Source organism: Telmatherina bonti, assembly GCF_933228915.1.
Source record: "Telmatherina bonti genome assembly, chromosome: 2".
NCBI lineage: Eukaryota > Metazoa > Chordata > Actinopteri > Atheriniformes > Telmatherinidae > Telmatherina > Telmatherina bonti.
The window spans coordinates 20,967,890-20,984,525 of NC_136620.1; the positions used below are offsets into that span (position 1 = coordinate 20,967,890).

At 39.4% G+C, this 16,636-nt stretch overlaps 1 protein-coding gene across 1 annotated transcript; it reads left to right on the top strand.

Annotated features, from left to right (window-relative positions):
- Positions 1–437: 437 nt before the first annotated feature.
- On the top strand, positions 438–15,538 carry hsd17b12a (hydroxysteroid (17-beta) dehydrogenase 12a; the record flags this gene model as incomplete). The annotated part of the gene is made up of 11 exons (XM_079255559.1): positions 438–615; positions 8,757–8,803; positions 9,402–9,477; positions 11,037–11,144; positions 12,123–12,187; positions 12,316–12,360; positions 12,946–12,980; positions 13,809–13,890; positions 14,191–14,256; positions 14,786–14,935; positions 15,398–15,538. 11 exons carry the CDS (start codon positions 438–440, stop codon positions 15,536–15,538), a joined length of 993 nt encoding a protein of 330 aa, XP_079111685.1.
- Positions 15,539–16,636: the final 1,098 nt, after the last annotated feature.

Here is a 16,636-nt window from a genome sequence, read left to right on the forward strand (position 1 = left end):
TGTGTCCCGGGCGATAAATGGTACGGACCCACTGAAACCGTCAAACCTGTTCTGGCAAGAGCCAATGACAGAGTCTGTATTGGGGCTGCCGTAATATTTACCCAATCATTCCTAATCCCGGTCTCCATTTGTCCCGCCCCAATTCATAAAGAAAATCGAATGAATGGGGGAAAGCTCTGCGGGTGATTGACATTCATTTTCGCCTACAGGCGACGTGGATCAGCCGAGCAACGGCTGCAGCAGCCAGTGAGGAGCAGCGGTGGGCGGTACTCTTTAAATCAGGCTTGACAAATGTTGGGGGAGTGTGTGTGATGCTACAACCTCCTTATAAAGGGACTCTCTCTCACGTTGTGGCTTGGAAATTAGAGCACATTGCCTAAAATTGAGGTCTCCACATACACACTCTCACACACGCCGAGTCACCGCGAGCCGCTGCTATGAACTGGATGGACATTGAGGAAATGATCCGCAGGGCCGAGACGCCTCTCTTCTGGATCGGTGCGTTCACTGTGGCCTCTCTGATGCTGTGGCTGATCTACAAGCTGCTCTTAGGCTTCAGGATCTGGGTTTTGGGAAATGGACAGTTGCTTTCCCCGAAGCTGGGCAAATGGGCAGGTGAGTCAGGTTTTCATCAGTTTTCATGCCAGTTGCTACATCACGGTCACGAAAAGGGCAGCTTGGATGTGAGCAGGTGGACTCGACGTACAAACACCAGAGCGAGTTTATTACGCCCAAACTTCACTTTGGCTCAGAGTGGGGCTGCATTGTGCTGCGTTTTGGTGACTTAATTCATTGGGAGGTTGGTGTTGCGTAACAGGCGCAGGCAGGTAAGACGCTGATTGACTGCCATGATATTGGTCTTTATTTGCTCAAATGATCCCCCCGCCCGCCGTAAAACACAGCACTTGTGCTGCCAAGAGCTCCAGTCAGCGTTTTCATCCACATTTGGAGCAGTAGGGGGATGCCCCACATTGGTGAGCCATGAGCCAAATTGCGCAAGCTATGCGCACTTTTCGGAGAGCTGTTTTATGAAGGTGAGCTCTCACCCCGTGCACTAAAGAACCCAAAAGCTCCTCCGTATAATGTAGGACAAACTCTTCTGCCTAATTTAAACGTGACCCACTTCATGATGATTTTACTTTAAGCCTTTGACTCGGACATATCACTTTGGAGCTTGTCCATCATTCTGACACGTGTTTTCTCTCTTCTACAGATATTTTTTATATCGTTGTGCTCTTTGCTCATACTTTTCTCTATTCATTCCTGTTGACATAAATTCTTGCCACAAAACATTGTCCGGTTGTTTTTGCCCCTGTTTAATGAAATAATATTTTCATTCATCTTAAAAAAACAAAAATAAAACAAAACAAAAAACCCCAAATAGTCATTTGGCAGTCATATCTCTAGTATTTTAGCTTGGCGAGGATGAATCTCATAGGAATCGCCTTGCCAAGGCTTGACCCATTTCTCCAATCTCATGCAAAGTGAAGACTGCTGTCTGGATCCTCTCGTTGCGCATTTAAAGGAGTTCTCCTTTACACGGGGATAGGTCGACGTTATCTCGTTTTTCGTCTTTTGCAATAAACTAATGAATAAACTGTGTTATATGCGTTTGTGCTACCTTTTATCTGTACACCCGTGACATAGTCTACTTAAGTTCCATATCGTCATCTTATTTAGTCATTTTGTTTGTTTAAGCGATGTGTAAATGATATGCTTTGCTCCGTAAAATGAAATAAAACATATGACGAAAAAGTAGGGCTCCTTGAGGAACGAGTAATGTACTTTTTTCCTGGTTTTCATGCGGAGGAATGCAGGTGCACAGTGACAAGTCATGCTTGTTTATGGGCATTCATTAGTCATGGAAAAAAAAATTTGGTCGTCACCCCCATCAAACCTAAATAAGCTGTCATTTTAGCACCAGCTTCATACCAATTTTTTTTATATTATGCTTAACAAAAATCGATCCATTATCTCCACACAATTGTGAACCAGCTGAGCCCAGTTTTGCCGCATCAAGCATGAGTCACTGGCGACAAATGCAAAAAGTACTCCAGACCAGCAGGTTTTAACGGAACATTTCAGAGATTCTCCAGGAGCTGATCTGGGGGTTTATTGCTAAAAACGATCACTTAGCTTTCACACAGCGTCACATAGTTCCATGGACATACTTTTTGTAAGATGTGGACCTGCGAGCCACTCCCTGAAACCAGTTCTTGCCACCAGTTTGGCAAGTTTGGCGCACGTATGAAATGACACAGAGTAACGGGTGTGTGAGTGTGGTGGAGGGGTAGGTCGGTGTTGGGGGGGGTGTTCATCTCCTCCTCAGGTTCAACCAGATGTGCCGGTGGAGCCGGCCGGTGTGAAAACTATGCTGTTAAGGACCCCTCTCATTTCATTTAGTCAAAATAATATATATATATATATATATATATATATATATATATATATATATATATACACACACACACTATGAAAGTTTTAGAGGTCTGCAGGTGGTTGTGAAGGTTGCCGGCTGGTCACAAAACTGGATCACATGGAAACTTACCCCCCCGCCCAGGAATAGAATGTTCTGGTTTGTACTTGACGTTCTTAGCTCTGAGGAGACTTTCTAGATTGATGTCATTGCTTGTGTCTATGTTGAGAGACAATACAGTTTTCACATGCTGAGCAAGGAGTTCACAGGAGTGACTGCCCCTCCTTTTAGTGGATGAGACTCCTTGTGACCGAGCAGGAGTACTGCAGCGTGAGTCAGAGCGGCTTCCCCAGCCTCTCTCCTGCTCTGATCGTAAACTTCCCCTCCCGACTCAGCACGCTTCCTGCCAGACCATGTCTGCATTTTAATGTTTCTTTAAGAATGTATTCATTTTCAAACAAATGTTTTTATTTAATTTTTCCTATTTTGCCTCTATCTGTGGTGTTTAAGGTTAAATGTCTTTCTGTCAAAAATACATTTTCAATTTGATTTATATTAAAAAAAAAAAAAAAGTCTAAAAGTACACATTTTGTGACACTGTGTCCATGTACACTTTTTTCATTTTGGCAGCATTTTCCATTTTGTCCTTTCTGCTCCCTCGTTTTGTCAGATTAATCAGCACCCCACATTATGTAAGGCAAGATAGCTTGTGTCCTCTGTTGTGTCAACGTAAAGCTCTTCATTCAACGGCAAAGCACATGAGTAACAAAAGCTTAGCTCATCAATTATGTAAGAGTATAGACTTGCTCCATCACTAATCAAGTTTGTCAAGAAAAACTGGGTGCACATTAAAGTTACAGGTTTATGCGACAATCATACAATCATTTTCAGTTGGCAGTTAGCTTCTTTTCATTGCAGGGAAAAGGCTCACATGTGAATGAAACGCATCCTCATGTGTCACAGTGAAGCAGGGTCTTTTCTTCATCCTTGTGAATGTGCTTCCCCCTAGTGCCCTGTGTGTGGGCGGAGAGAAGGAACGCTGATGTTCACGTGATGAACATGCTCTATGACACGTGTTGGAGCCAAGGATGCTGGTTTAAAAAACAAAACAAAAAACAAACTAAAAAAAAAAACCTAAAACACTTCAATTGGCTCTCATTTAAAGTCCTTCAAAAATCCTTCTATTCTATCTGTTCATCTCATTCAAACTAATCCATCAATAGTTTGTTTTTTTTTCTATACCTTGCAGTCATTGTAGCTACAATATTACAATATAACATATTTATTTTTGTAAGCACATTTTAAATGGTTACAAATTTTATATCAGTATGCATTTGCTGTTTTTTTTTTTTTTGTTGTTTTTTTTTAAAGTAAGATTTGCACTTATTTTTCTTTACAGCTATTTGTTCCAAGTGAAAATGTTCAGCATCTACAACATAGTAGGTGGCATCAGTTACTGAAGTAGCTACTCAGTTATGTTTGACGCGCACGATACTGGACAGCCAGCGTATTTGGAGTCTTCGGTTGTTGTGCTTGTGGCAAGTGAAACCGCAAGCATGCCAGAAAAAGAGATTTATCAGTTATGAGGTGTCAGACGTGGTCTTTCTAGAATGTTATCTAACAGTAGAATGTTTTCTATGAGGTCATGTTGTTACCTAACCTCCATGCAAAACCAATAAAGATAGTTTTCTGATAAACAGTTTAAATTTCAGAGTTTCAGAGGTAAAACGTTTGCGTAGTTGAAAGGTGTTTCGCAATGATGTGCACAGTGTTTGTTAACCTTAATTTTTACAGTACTGCTCGTTGTATCAGCAGAAAGAAAGGTGATTGGTTTAAAAACTCTTTCCATATGATCAATCTTGTCTAACTAGATGGACCAAATTTGTAGATAAACTCCACATTACTTTTAATTACTGCAGGGATGGGCAACTCCGGTCCTCGAGTGCCACAGTCCTGTAATTGTTAGGGGTTTCTCTGCTGCAACACACCTTGCACACATCAGACCTAATTAGCAGACTTGTGCAGAGCTTGACATCAAATGCTGCACAGGTCTGCTAATTAGCCATTGATCTGAATCAGATGTGTTGCAGCAGGGAAACTAACATTTACAGGACTGTGGCACTCAAGGACCGGAGTTACCTACCCTTCATCTACCAGTAGTTTGCTTCCAGCTCAAAAAAGGTCCTCCTGTCCCAGGCAAAGTGGATGTGTTACATAAACAAGGAATATGGTTAAAGGGAGGGGGACGGGGCTATTTTTTGTACTGTATCCAAATATAGATGCTGATTCTATCTCGAGCAGTTTTGAAGTACATGTTCTCTTTTTCACTATCTTGTCTCACCCTCCTCACCTCCTCCTACCATATCCTCCAGGCTGATCAAGCTTTATTTAGTTGACTTTTGTATTAGCCATGTGCCTTGCATTTTCCCCTCTTCTATATTCAAACATGTGTTTGAATAACGAAGGGTGGGTGAAAGGATAGCATGTGTCTTTGCATCTTCTTCTGCATCCCTTTCTCTCCTTCCTTTTGCCTTTTTTCTGAAGTAGGATGGGGCTGCTTGTTGTCAGGAGTGTTTTGGGTGCGACAGATTACATAACGGTACATAGAGTGGAGCATACAAGGACTGCAGTCTCTCCTCATTGAATGTTAATTGGGAGCTTGTGCGTAATGAGGGAGTTCTGCACTCATGTTGACATACTGATTCGCATACATGTGCCGCCCTAATGCAGTCCATGTCTGTCTAAATTATTGTTTGTCCTTTTCCTTTTTTATAATCAGATGCTGGGTTTTTTTTTCTCTCTCTCAGCTTGCAGTGCTCATACTAATATCAATGGTTTATGTAGAGATTTCAGGATACAACAGCATCCCAGGCATCTTGGCAATAATGGTAGGGGATCTTGTTGGTATTCCGGTGCTGCAGCAGGCAGGCAAGCAGGCAGCTCCCAGACAAGGCAGTGCAGGCGCTGCTATTTTTACTCCTCCTGCTGCTTTTTTTAGACCCTCGGAATAGTGAGCAGGCAGCAGCAGGGGCTGCTCCACTGCTGCGGAGGGAGGGAGAGAGACAGAAAAGGCTGGGGGATGTCAATACCTCTGAATATGTTGTTCAGCACGAAGCGGTGCACAAAGCTGAACTGCAGTGCAAATGCGCCCTCGTCAGGATGCCTCGAAGCCAGCACTGCTGGACCAGTTTCCCAGAGATGTTGGGAGTGGGAGGGGAACTGGGATCATAGCTCTGTTGGGGATAAATGAGGGGCTGCACTCTGTGCACACACATTTCTTTTCAGCGCCACATCAACGCTTTCACTGTGTTGGCGTCAGTGCTGCTGTCATTCACGTGATCGCTTGCGTAGCCTTTCTTTGTTACGTTAGAACCGTGTGCCACTGATGTAACAAACTGCTTAGGAGGGCTATTGTGATCTTGCTGGGAAGCAACGGGATGTACTGCAAGTTGGACTGACTTGGAACTGTTTCTACCCTTACTTATTTTTCTTTTTTTTAAGGGCATTTCCAAAAATAAATTCTGTGCATTCTGAAATTTAAGGCTTTAATGGCTTTAATGTTCCCATCCTCTTGTCCTAGCCCCCACCCAGTGCAGACACACTGTCCCCAGACATGTTTGAGAAAATGGTACTATTATATAATGGGTGGGAGGAGTGCAGCCATTCATAAGTACAGCATGAAGACTTGGGGAGTGCAAGAAAGGTTTGAGGTCTTTTGCCTAGTGTATAAAAATACAATTCAAAGTGGCCTTTGTGCAAAAACTGTCCATTTAAAATATTTGGCACTGTTTGGTTTATTCATATGAGGTGAAAGGATTTGTAAATTGTCTTTGTAATATGTTGCCTCCTTGTTAAATGTGGCGCAAACTCACTCTTATCCTATGATGTTTAGTTAGAGTGAATGGAAACTTAAACTGTATAAGTGACTGAAAACAAAGCAGTTGTACGTTTTTTAGTCTTTGTGGAACGGCTTTACTTAGCGCTTGCCTTTTCACATTATGTCATAAGATTTAGCTGGACAGAATCTGTAAAGGTTGAGATCCATACATCTGCCATATTTCTTTGTTTCTTGATATAAATAATAAATGGTCTTTTAAGTTAGATTTTGATACAAAGCGCTATATGTATGTGAAGAATTTCTGTTTAAAGTGCGCACCGGCAAAAAAAACAAAAAAATACAGATTGCTCTTTTTAAAATACTTGACTGAAAAAATACGTCAGACACGTATCACAGATACCTTCAAGTTCAAAAGGTTATCCTGTACGTGCATTTTAACCAGACACACGTGTGCATTCTTGTACTACTGTACCGTAAAGTTAAAGAACTGATGCTCTACGTGCATGTGGAAGCATTTTTCATGAATTCCAATGTGCAGGTGCAGTTCTCTGCGATAGGAACTCAGTCATGCCTTCAAATAATGCGCATCCCGTCTGCCATTTTGGTGTTGCTCTGAGACAGAAATGTGTCTAATGCAATGAGGCACTAAATCATGGTTTGTCATTTTTGTAAGGTATCCTTTGTCCTAGTTTGAGTCATAGAAAGTACATACGATTTTAGTTTTTTTTTTCATCACATTTTAACAAGTGTTTTTTTTTTTTTGTTTTTTTTTTCCCCCTTCTAAACCTTTTGTAAGCTTGTGACTCTACAGTCATGTTGTTTTTTCATCTTCCATCATCTAAAATACACAATTATGAAATAAAACAAACCTTATCCACCTCACGATGATAGAAATGGTCTCCTTCCCTATGCACTTTGCAGCAAATGAATCCCCTCCTCTCCAACTCCCACTCCTGCATTCACCTTGATCTGCATTGAAAGCCTGGTTTGGTACAGCCTGTGCCCATTGAGGCTTTTTTGCCATGGACTGTTTCATTCTTGACATGGGGGAGGTTTAAAAATAACTGGGAATTCTGCTCTCTTTTTCACTTTTGACTTTGTTTGACTCTCTCACTCTTTATTCATTCACTACTTATTCTCCCTCTCCTTTTCTCCACTGTGATCTCTATTCTGTCATTCTCCTTGACTCTTTCGTTCTCCTACTTCCCTCCAGTTCTATTTTTAGCCACCCCTAGGATCCCTCCCTACCCCACTTCACCCCCCTTATTTTTCCTGCTCTATGTTCGTCATCACTCCCTCCTCTTCGCATCCCCTCTCATCTTGTATTTTTTCCATTTCTTTACGAGAGAATGTCCTCTACTTCCTATTAATCTTTCATCAAACCTTGCTTATGTATTCATGATTCACAACTTACTGTGTATGCATGTATATTCGTGAGTACCTTCAATTCCCGTGACCACAGCTGTTTTTTGTTTGTTTGTTTTTTTTTAGAAAAAAAAAAAAATTTCAAAAAAATTCCTTTCACGTGGCTTTTCTCTCTTCTCCATCTATTCTTTCTGCCCAAGATTCTCTACCATTCAAGCAGAAGCTGGGGTTGATGGGGCAGCCATGGTTTAAAAATAGTCCTGTTTTTTTGACAAGGTGACGATAACTCACAAGATCATCAGCTGCCCCTGTCGCCTCACACTCCAGCCTCTATAGAAATCTTCTCCCGGATTCTACCAAACCATTCTGCAACTCATTTGCCAACATTTACAATGATTTACCTTCTCTATGGTCAGCTTAAGTCGACATTTTTTTTTCTTTTTTTTTTTTTTGATGGGGCAGATTTGTTTGTATGCAGTAGGAAGGTGTTAATGATGGGTTTTAGTATGTCTTGTTGGCTCAGTGAATCTTATTTTGATATTTCTTTGATGTAGCCAATTTTATCACCCATTTTTATAATCAACTCTTTCTATTGTCTTTGAAGCACATTTATTTGTAATAGTTCTGTAATCTATTCCTTCTTGGGTTATGTGTTTTTGAAAATCAAACCTTGCAGGTAAGCACTGTGTTTGTGTAATATTTGACTGGCAAACTGTTATCTCAGAGCTCAAAAAGCAGGCCTTCCTTTAAAAAAAAAAAAAAAAAAGGTGAACTGCATTGCAAACTAGCTTGCTTTGACTACACTGTATTTCATAAAGCGCTCTTGCTTAACTCCACATTCATCTACATATGACAGTTGCAGGTTGCCAAACCTGAAGTCAAACGTGTCTATCTGAACAAAGATCTAGCTTATGTGAACAGAGGACTTGAGTTAGAGTGAATCACCCAGCGAGAATTTGCTAATGCCGTTTGACAGGATTACAGTACGTTTCCCTGAGAGCATGATTTCAATCCCATCATTTCCACAAACCATTTCAGTCTTTAACTGTTAGACATGATCTCCCTCATTAGTTAAACAGAATTCAATTCTGAGTTTGTAAGTCAACACTGACCTCTTTTCCTCTGTTTTCACTGTAGTTGTGACAGGAGCCACAGATGGAATTGGGAAATCCTATGCGGAGGAGGTGAGAGTTCTGGATTCCTTTTTTAAAATTTCCTTTCTTGGAACGTCTATGACTCATGCACATATGCGCACACTTCATGTTCACACATACGCCACGGTAGGGGAGAGCTCTTACAGGCCTGTTGACGTTTGAGAGTCCTCACAAAAACATATGCTCTCATTTGAACACAGACTTGCCAACGACAGCTCACACAGGAGCTTTGCCATGTTGTTTTTACATATGATTGTGGGCATGCCTGGCTGTTTAAAGTCATGTAGTGTCTTTGACTTGCACTGTTGTTGGTCCTACAGTGGGATCAGCTGCTTGTCATGGCTACAACTGATTCTGTGTGTATCTAAGTGGAAAAACCCAAATGCACAATACAAATACTGCTTTCCCATAGAGGTCGATTCATGTTACATGTACAGATTTACTTACTATGAGCAAAAAAAAACAAACATGTACAGCAAGTTCCAGCCAGGGCTTTTGTGTACTTGGGGTACATAAACAAATGACAAGCAGCAGGACCACTTAATGTATCATCACTATCAATGCTGCATTAAAACTGATCAAATTTGTTCTTCCTTTTATGACTATTGTTTTCCTTCTTGCTTTTTAGCTGGCTCGCAGAGGATTTGCCATGATGCTGATCAGTCGCTCCCAAGACAAGCTGAATGACGTGGCCAGATACCTTGGTGGGTGGGTGGGTGTGTGTGTGCGCGCGTGTGCGTGTGCGTGCGTGCGTGCGCGCGTGCTCCTTTCCATAATATTACAAGAGCCTGTTAGGGGCTGAAAGAACTGTGTGGGATGATGAGGATGTTTTATATGGACAGGTAATGATGTGAAATCTTTCAGTGCGTCAGCTTATCAATGTCCACATTTCTGACTAAAGATGTTCTTATTTGGGAAACTGTTTGCATTGAATCAATATTTACAACAGTTTGAGGGAAAAATCCTTGGTGACATAAGATTAGAGTATGGAATAAGGTTTTCTTCAACAGGTATTTTTTGTTTTTGTTTTTTTCTTAAATGGAGCAGGCTGTTTTTACTTCCTCCTTGTTCAGATAAGGAAAGATGGATTAAATACCTGCCCTGATGAAGGAAGCTACTGCAACCTGGTTTATATTACAGATAATTCTTAGACATAGTAGACTTTCTGCATTCCAAGTCTTCAACGTGTAGCACACCAGTGTCCATATGAAATGTGGAAAAAAACAAGAGACTTTTGTTTGCCTCCCTCCTGGCAAGTCTCCAGATTTTTAGCAGTGCCTGAATGGCGTGCATGTCCCTTCATCCCTCTGTTAATAGTGCCCTCTCCAAGACTTGCTGTCTTTCCATCTGTCTCTGACGTTTCCCACAGCGCAATTTCCCCTGTCGTGCTTCAAGTCCACAGAGGGGGCTGATGGGTAGTCACGAGCAGGGAGTGGCATGCCAAACTCCAGCAATCCTCCCTCACGATTAGTCTGAGAAAACCGTCCTTCTTGGCATGTAACCTGGCAACCCTCCCTGTCCCACCTATAATTTTATTGTGCATGTTTCCTTCTCATTTCTATGCAGCTGTTGGCGTCTGACTTTTTATTGCAAATATCAACTTTAAATTTCTCCTTTTGACTATGGCAACTTTACACTTAATTTTCCAACCATTTTACCACCCGCTCCTTTTACTACTTTCTTGGTGTACTTGTAGAAGCAATGAGGGCAAACAATCTGAACAGGACTTGGGTCATAAGTTTCGTCCCACCTACTCCCACTCACCTCTTTAAATCATACCTACCACTCCACCCCACCCCATTTCCATCTGGTCTAAAGTTTGAATAGAACACACATTGATGCTATTGGTCTTTACTGAGACAAATCCCAGCAATTTTCCCCTTATAACTCTCTCTGCCACCTATCTGCTGAATAAGTCTTTGGACAATAGATTCTAATTGCAGCAGGCGGTCAAACATGAGGAGGTACCGAGATAGAAGCCCACTCAGCTGGTTTGTTGGCACACAGCGCTCTCTCCAGGTGTAGTCTGACAGTGACTGGTGTCATGCTCCTTTTTGTTTTAATGAATGCAACATTTTAAAACAGAAATGCTTTGATCAAATAATTGTTGCCTGATTTTTGTGAGTCATGTAGCATGCTGCCCACATTGAGAGGAAGTCTTATGTGCATTGACACTTTAATTTGTCAGTGTGGCTTTTGATTTTTTGCTCTGTTGGAACAAGGTGATTAACAAACTTCTTCATTTCCTTCATCTTCTTCACAGAGATGCAGTATAATGTGGAGACCAAGACAATTGCTGTTGACTTCGGCAAAACGGACATCTACCCCAAGATTGAGGCAGGGCTTACTGGTCTGGAGATTGGAGTTCTTGGTAAGAGTTGGTTGTTGCATTTCCTTCTCTTTTTACCTTCTAATCAAAGTATAGTCCACATGTATTTATCCTTCTGCTTTGTAAAGATGCTCCATGTGGTGAGGGGATAAACTATATTATCAAAGATTTGAAAAATTCAAGGCAAACCTTTGGTACTTTGTCATGATATGCATTCAGGCAGTTTGATATATCTTAGGTTTGCAGCATGAGCTGAGATGTAGTAATGAGAAATATTGTAATTTAAACATTTTTTATGACTCCAGAGTGTTATGACATTCATGCTACAATGGGCATTTCTTTAACTATTGGCTGATTTTGCTTTTGAGCTTTTACAATGCACATCCTTCATCTTATTTGTGCTCTGTGTATGTTCTGGCTTTTCAGCTTTTGGAATGTCTTGCTTTTAAACTTTACCCTATGGTTTTTCACATATGTTTAGTTGCTTAGACTTGCATCTCTAATACATTTTTTAAAAATTATTATATGTAGATAAATATAGATGTATAGATATAGATAATATATAAAGCACATTTGGCCATGTTGGGCATTATTTTTAAGGTCTGTTATGGCAATGCTTCCCTCCCTTATCTTTTATGAAATCCACATCAAAAGTTTATAACGTTTTTGACTTTTTAAAATCCCTCCTAAATTTCAGCTTACGCATTTTCCCTCATATCTGCTGTTATGTCATGTTTTTACAAATGTGCTGAAATAACAGGTGTTAACTGCGGAAATTTAGACTCTGTACTTTACTTTGTACTTTTCAGCTGAACATTTAAGGAACTCTTTGTTCTTTTTCTGATTCTAGTTGTGCTCTACTGGTTGCAAGGTGTGGCTGTGTCTAGTGCTTTGTAGATGCCTTTCTCGAGCTTGTTTGTATTTGCTGCCACCTTGTGGTAATATTTAGGATCGTTTGAGTTCTCCAAATCCATTCAAGAGCCATTTCTTTAGGCCCTCTGTTGTTTTTGTCTCAAACAGTGAATAATGTTGGTGTGTCTTACCCCTACCCTGAGTACTACCTCCGTGTTCCTGATCTGGACAACGTGAGTAGTCCACATTTGCTGCTTATTCTCTGTGATGCAGTTTATTGTCAAAAACGATTTAATTTTGATTTGCTCTTCAGTAGCCTATTTCTTGTGAAGATGACTGGTGCTTTCTGTCTGTGTTTCAGTTCATCACAAATATGATCAATGTCAACATGACCTCAGTGTGCCAGGTAAGGATATCTGTCTTAAACAATTCAGCAAAGTTTTTTTTTTTTTTTGTTTGGGTTTTTTTTTTTTTTTTTTTTTTTTTTTTTTTTTTAAATAAAATCCACTCACCCTATTGATTACACATTATACATCTATATCGCTGTTAGTGTTTGTTTAAAGTCAGTCCATAGTGTTTTCTTTTTGGTTTTTTTTTCTTGTCCTTTTTCTTTTCTTCTGCTCTTTCTACCATGGTACCTGCAGTCTCAGTTGTTCCCAAAGCAACCGTGGACTACACCAACGCTGTCTGTACTCTCCACCCACGCAACTCTTTCTTTGCTGGTTTCTGCCTGTCTCTCATGCCCTGCTACTTTTTTTTTTTTTTTTTTTTTTTTTTTTTTTTTTAAAATAATCCTCCTGTTCTGTACAGCTATTTTCTTTCATGATTTTCTGTTGTTTGCATGCCATTTTATATATATATATATATATATATATATATATATATATATATATATATATATATATATATATATATATATATTTAATTTTTAATTTATTTTATTTATTTAATTTATTTATTTAATTTTTTTTTTTTTTTTTTTTTTTTTTAGATGACTCGTCTTGTGCTGCCCAGAATGGCTCAAAGGTGAGTTAAACGACTAGCCTCCACGTTTAGCGACATGACTGTAGTCAAATATCAATGTGGTGGATAATTGGACTGTTAGACAGAGCTTAGAAAGGCAACTCCATAATAAAACAGCAGCCTTAGTTTTTAGCCTTAGTTTTTTTTTTTGGCAAGAGTATTTGGGAGATGCTGCTTTTATAAAGTGGGCTTTTTCTTTTTTTTTCTTAAATCAGGAAGTAGGACAAGAAATCCTCACCAAGCCTTTTCCATCACTGCATCGGTTTTCCTCTCCTTTGTTCGCAATGCTGACAAGCTTTCAATTCACACAAAGTGCTCTTCCCATCTGATTGGATGATCTGTTCCCATGTGATTCTTTCTGACCAATAGCATCATAGGCACATTTGATGCCGTGTGAGGCTGAAGCGTCTCCACTACATTGCTGCAGCAACAGGCTGCCATGGAAACGTACACGGGCACTACCACACTCTGTGTGTGTTTGTGTATGTGTGAATGTAATATTAATTTGTATTTGCCAAGGTGTTAAATGCATGTAGACAGAATTTCCATTGGCTTGGAAACCATTGGAAAGTTGTGGATGAGAAGGGGAAAACGGCCCTAAATATATCATGAAATGCAGTGGTATTAGTATGTGAGGAAGGCCTTGGGATTTAGAAGTGTGCTATAGGGACAGTGTTAAATTGTTTATGAAAGATTGTTTTCTTCCCTGGAATTTTATGAATTTGCTGGAAAGTTGATATTTATTGATTTATTTATTTATTTATTTATTTTTCCGTGTACATGTTAAATGTTGACATTTGAAATGTTTAAATGTGAATTTATTTTTCTCAGGTCCAAAGGTGTTATCCTCAACATCTCCTCTGCTAGCGGCATGTATCCCCTCCCTCTGCTGACACTCTACTCTGCAACCAAGGTATATGTTTATCCTGAGCTTGTGTCATATTTAGAGGAGTCTCTCTGGAAATGGATCATTTTGAAGTAGTGTTAACTCATATTGAAAGGTTCCCCCAGTTAATTTCTCAATTTGACAGTGATGACAGTTATGCTATGTGATGGACTGGCGACCTGTCCAGGGTGTACCCTGCCTCTTGCCCAGTGATTGCTGGAATAGGCTCCAGCTTTCCCGTGACCCTTAATCGGACTGAGCGGTTCCGAAAATAAACGAATGACAGACAATTAGGTTAAATGTGACCATCTGTTGCTTTGTGTGCAGGCCTTCATGGATTTCTTCTCTCGTGGCCTTCAGGAGGAGTACAGGCGTCAGGGCATCATCATCCAGGTGGGTTTGGGGTTTGCCTGTCACAAATTAATCCCACTCTTATACAATAGCAATGTTTTTTAGTTGATTGCCACACACACACACACTCTTTTGTTTTTTTGTTTTTTTGAGAGCTCTTCAAAACATTTTTGACCAATCAAATCAAACAAATGGTACCCAGCTTGCAATTTTGACATCTTATTTTGTGTTGGGACATGCACACAAACCCTGAATATTTGCTTTCTGAAGACTGAAGGAAACCACAGTTTGAGCAGTGATATTTATGTCAATATTTCTTGTTGTAAAAAAGACTTTGTAATTCTGTTTATAGCACTAAGGAGTATCTATCCATGTGCCACCTTGTGGTTACAGTGTGGACATCATTTCAGTTAAACTCTCTTTTTTTTCTTCCCCCCCCCCCCCCCCCCCCCAGCCTTCATAACACCAGACATAACAGCCACTTATTTAAATGTTTTCAGTGTTTTTAGTAGAAATGTAGTTTTTTTTTTTTCGAGCTAATTTAGCATATTCAAACTTTTCTTTTCTGTAGAGTGTGCTGCCCTTTTTTGTGGCCACCAAAATGACTCGCATCAGGAAGCCTACGCTGGATAAGCCCACCCCAGAACGCTATGTGGCAGCTGAGCTCTCCACTGTGGGTCTGCAGAGCCAGACCAATGGCTACTTCCCTCATGCTGTTATGGTAAGAAACTGGGAACCTGAAGAAAACTTTTTTTCCTTTTGTTTTTAACTGGTTTATTCAATTTTTGATTTAATTTAAAACCAATCAAAAGGTTATTATAATCTATATTAAAAATGAAAAAATAAAAAAATGTACAAAAATTTTTTTTCTCTAAAGCATAAACTCCTAAATATGACCTTCATATCAGCATTGGTTGCTTCAAATTATCAGAGATTTGATTTAATTTTTCCTGTTTAATTTTATTCCTGAAACTGGCTTTTTTTTTTTTTTTTTTTTTTTTTTTTTTTTTTAAATTGGCATTTAAATTTGCCAATTTTTTTTTTTAAATTGGCATTTGTTTAAACCTACATTTCTTTTTTCAGTAATTACATCATTATTATTTTGTCTGTTTTATATTTTTAAGCAATACTTAAAATCAACTGTTATAAGAATCATTTTTGACATTTTTTTGTTTGATAACAGGGTTGGGTTACCACCAAGCTGGTGCCAAGTAGCATTGTTATCTTCCTGGGTGCCAGTATGAACCGCCGGCAGCGCACAGGATACCTGAACAGGAGGAAGGCGCGGGAGCAGAAGAATGGAGCAAGTTTGAAAGCCGAATAAGAAAAGGTTTTGACCCCCTTGCACTGTTTATATATTTCGGAAGATGTGTTGACTTTGTGTTTAGCATTGCAACTCTCTGGATTGATATTGGTCTGTGGAGAAACAGCCAAAGGGTTCAGATAGTAAAATGATAAATTGCTAATGTTTGAAAGGGATTTAAAAAAAATAAATAAATAAAAAAACGTCACTGACACTGGTGAGTCTAACACAGCAAAGCAAATGATGTGTTTACCCTGCTGTTGTAAGCAGTGGAAAATGGTGATGGGCTTCTTTTTATATAGAATTATTTATTATATATTTGTGTGAACAAATGAGCCAAACCCAGACCTTAGAGGAAAAAAAAACACATTATGATTGTCGGGTGGTTGTGTTGGTTCCTGTGGTTCATCACTTGTTTTAAGTTTGTCATTGTTCAACAGTGCCTTTCTCATGACAATATTGCTGGAAATGGTCAGATTCAGTGACGGGGTACTTGGTAGGTTCATTTATGACTAGATCTAATCAACTGCCTCTACAAATTCTTGGTTTCTCTTTTATTTCTTCCTTTATAACAATGTTTGCTAAATATACTTTTCTGTGGTCTGATATGATTTGACATGGTTACAAAATGCTGCTTGATATGTAGCCAATGTCCCTCCAGTTTAAGTTTTAGCATTAAATTTTGAGAATTTATTAAACTGGCTGTGGTTCAACATGCAATGATTAGTTCAAATGTATCTTTATTCTTGTTAAAATGATTTAAAATGGGGGATTTTTTAAAAATATATTATCAATTCAGTACCTCATATGTGATCTGATCTGTGCCTTAATTGGTTTCATAAATGTTTTTCTGAAGTCTTTTTATATGCATGGAAATGGGAAAAATCTTCATATATAATGCACTGTTTACATTTTTTTTTCTGCAGATGACAACTTGTTTTCTACTGTTTGTTAATAAAAGCTATAATAAAAAAAAAAAAAGGCATGCTTTCTTTATGTGAAGACCACAAAGCCCTGCTTTACATTAACCCATTCCATTCCTAGACTTGGCGCTAGTAGACAGAAACTTGTGGTTCAGTATCACTTCCAAGGACACTTAAGAATGTGGAAGATGAGGAC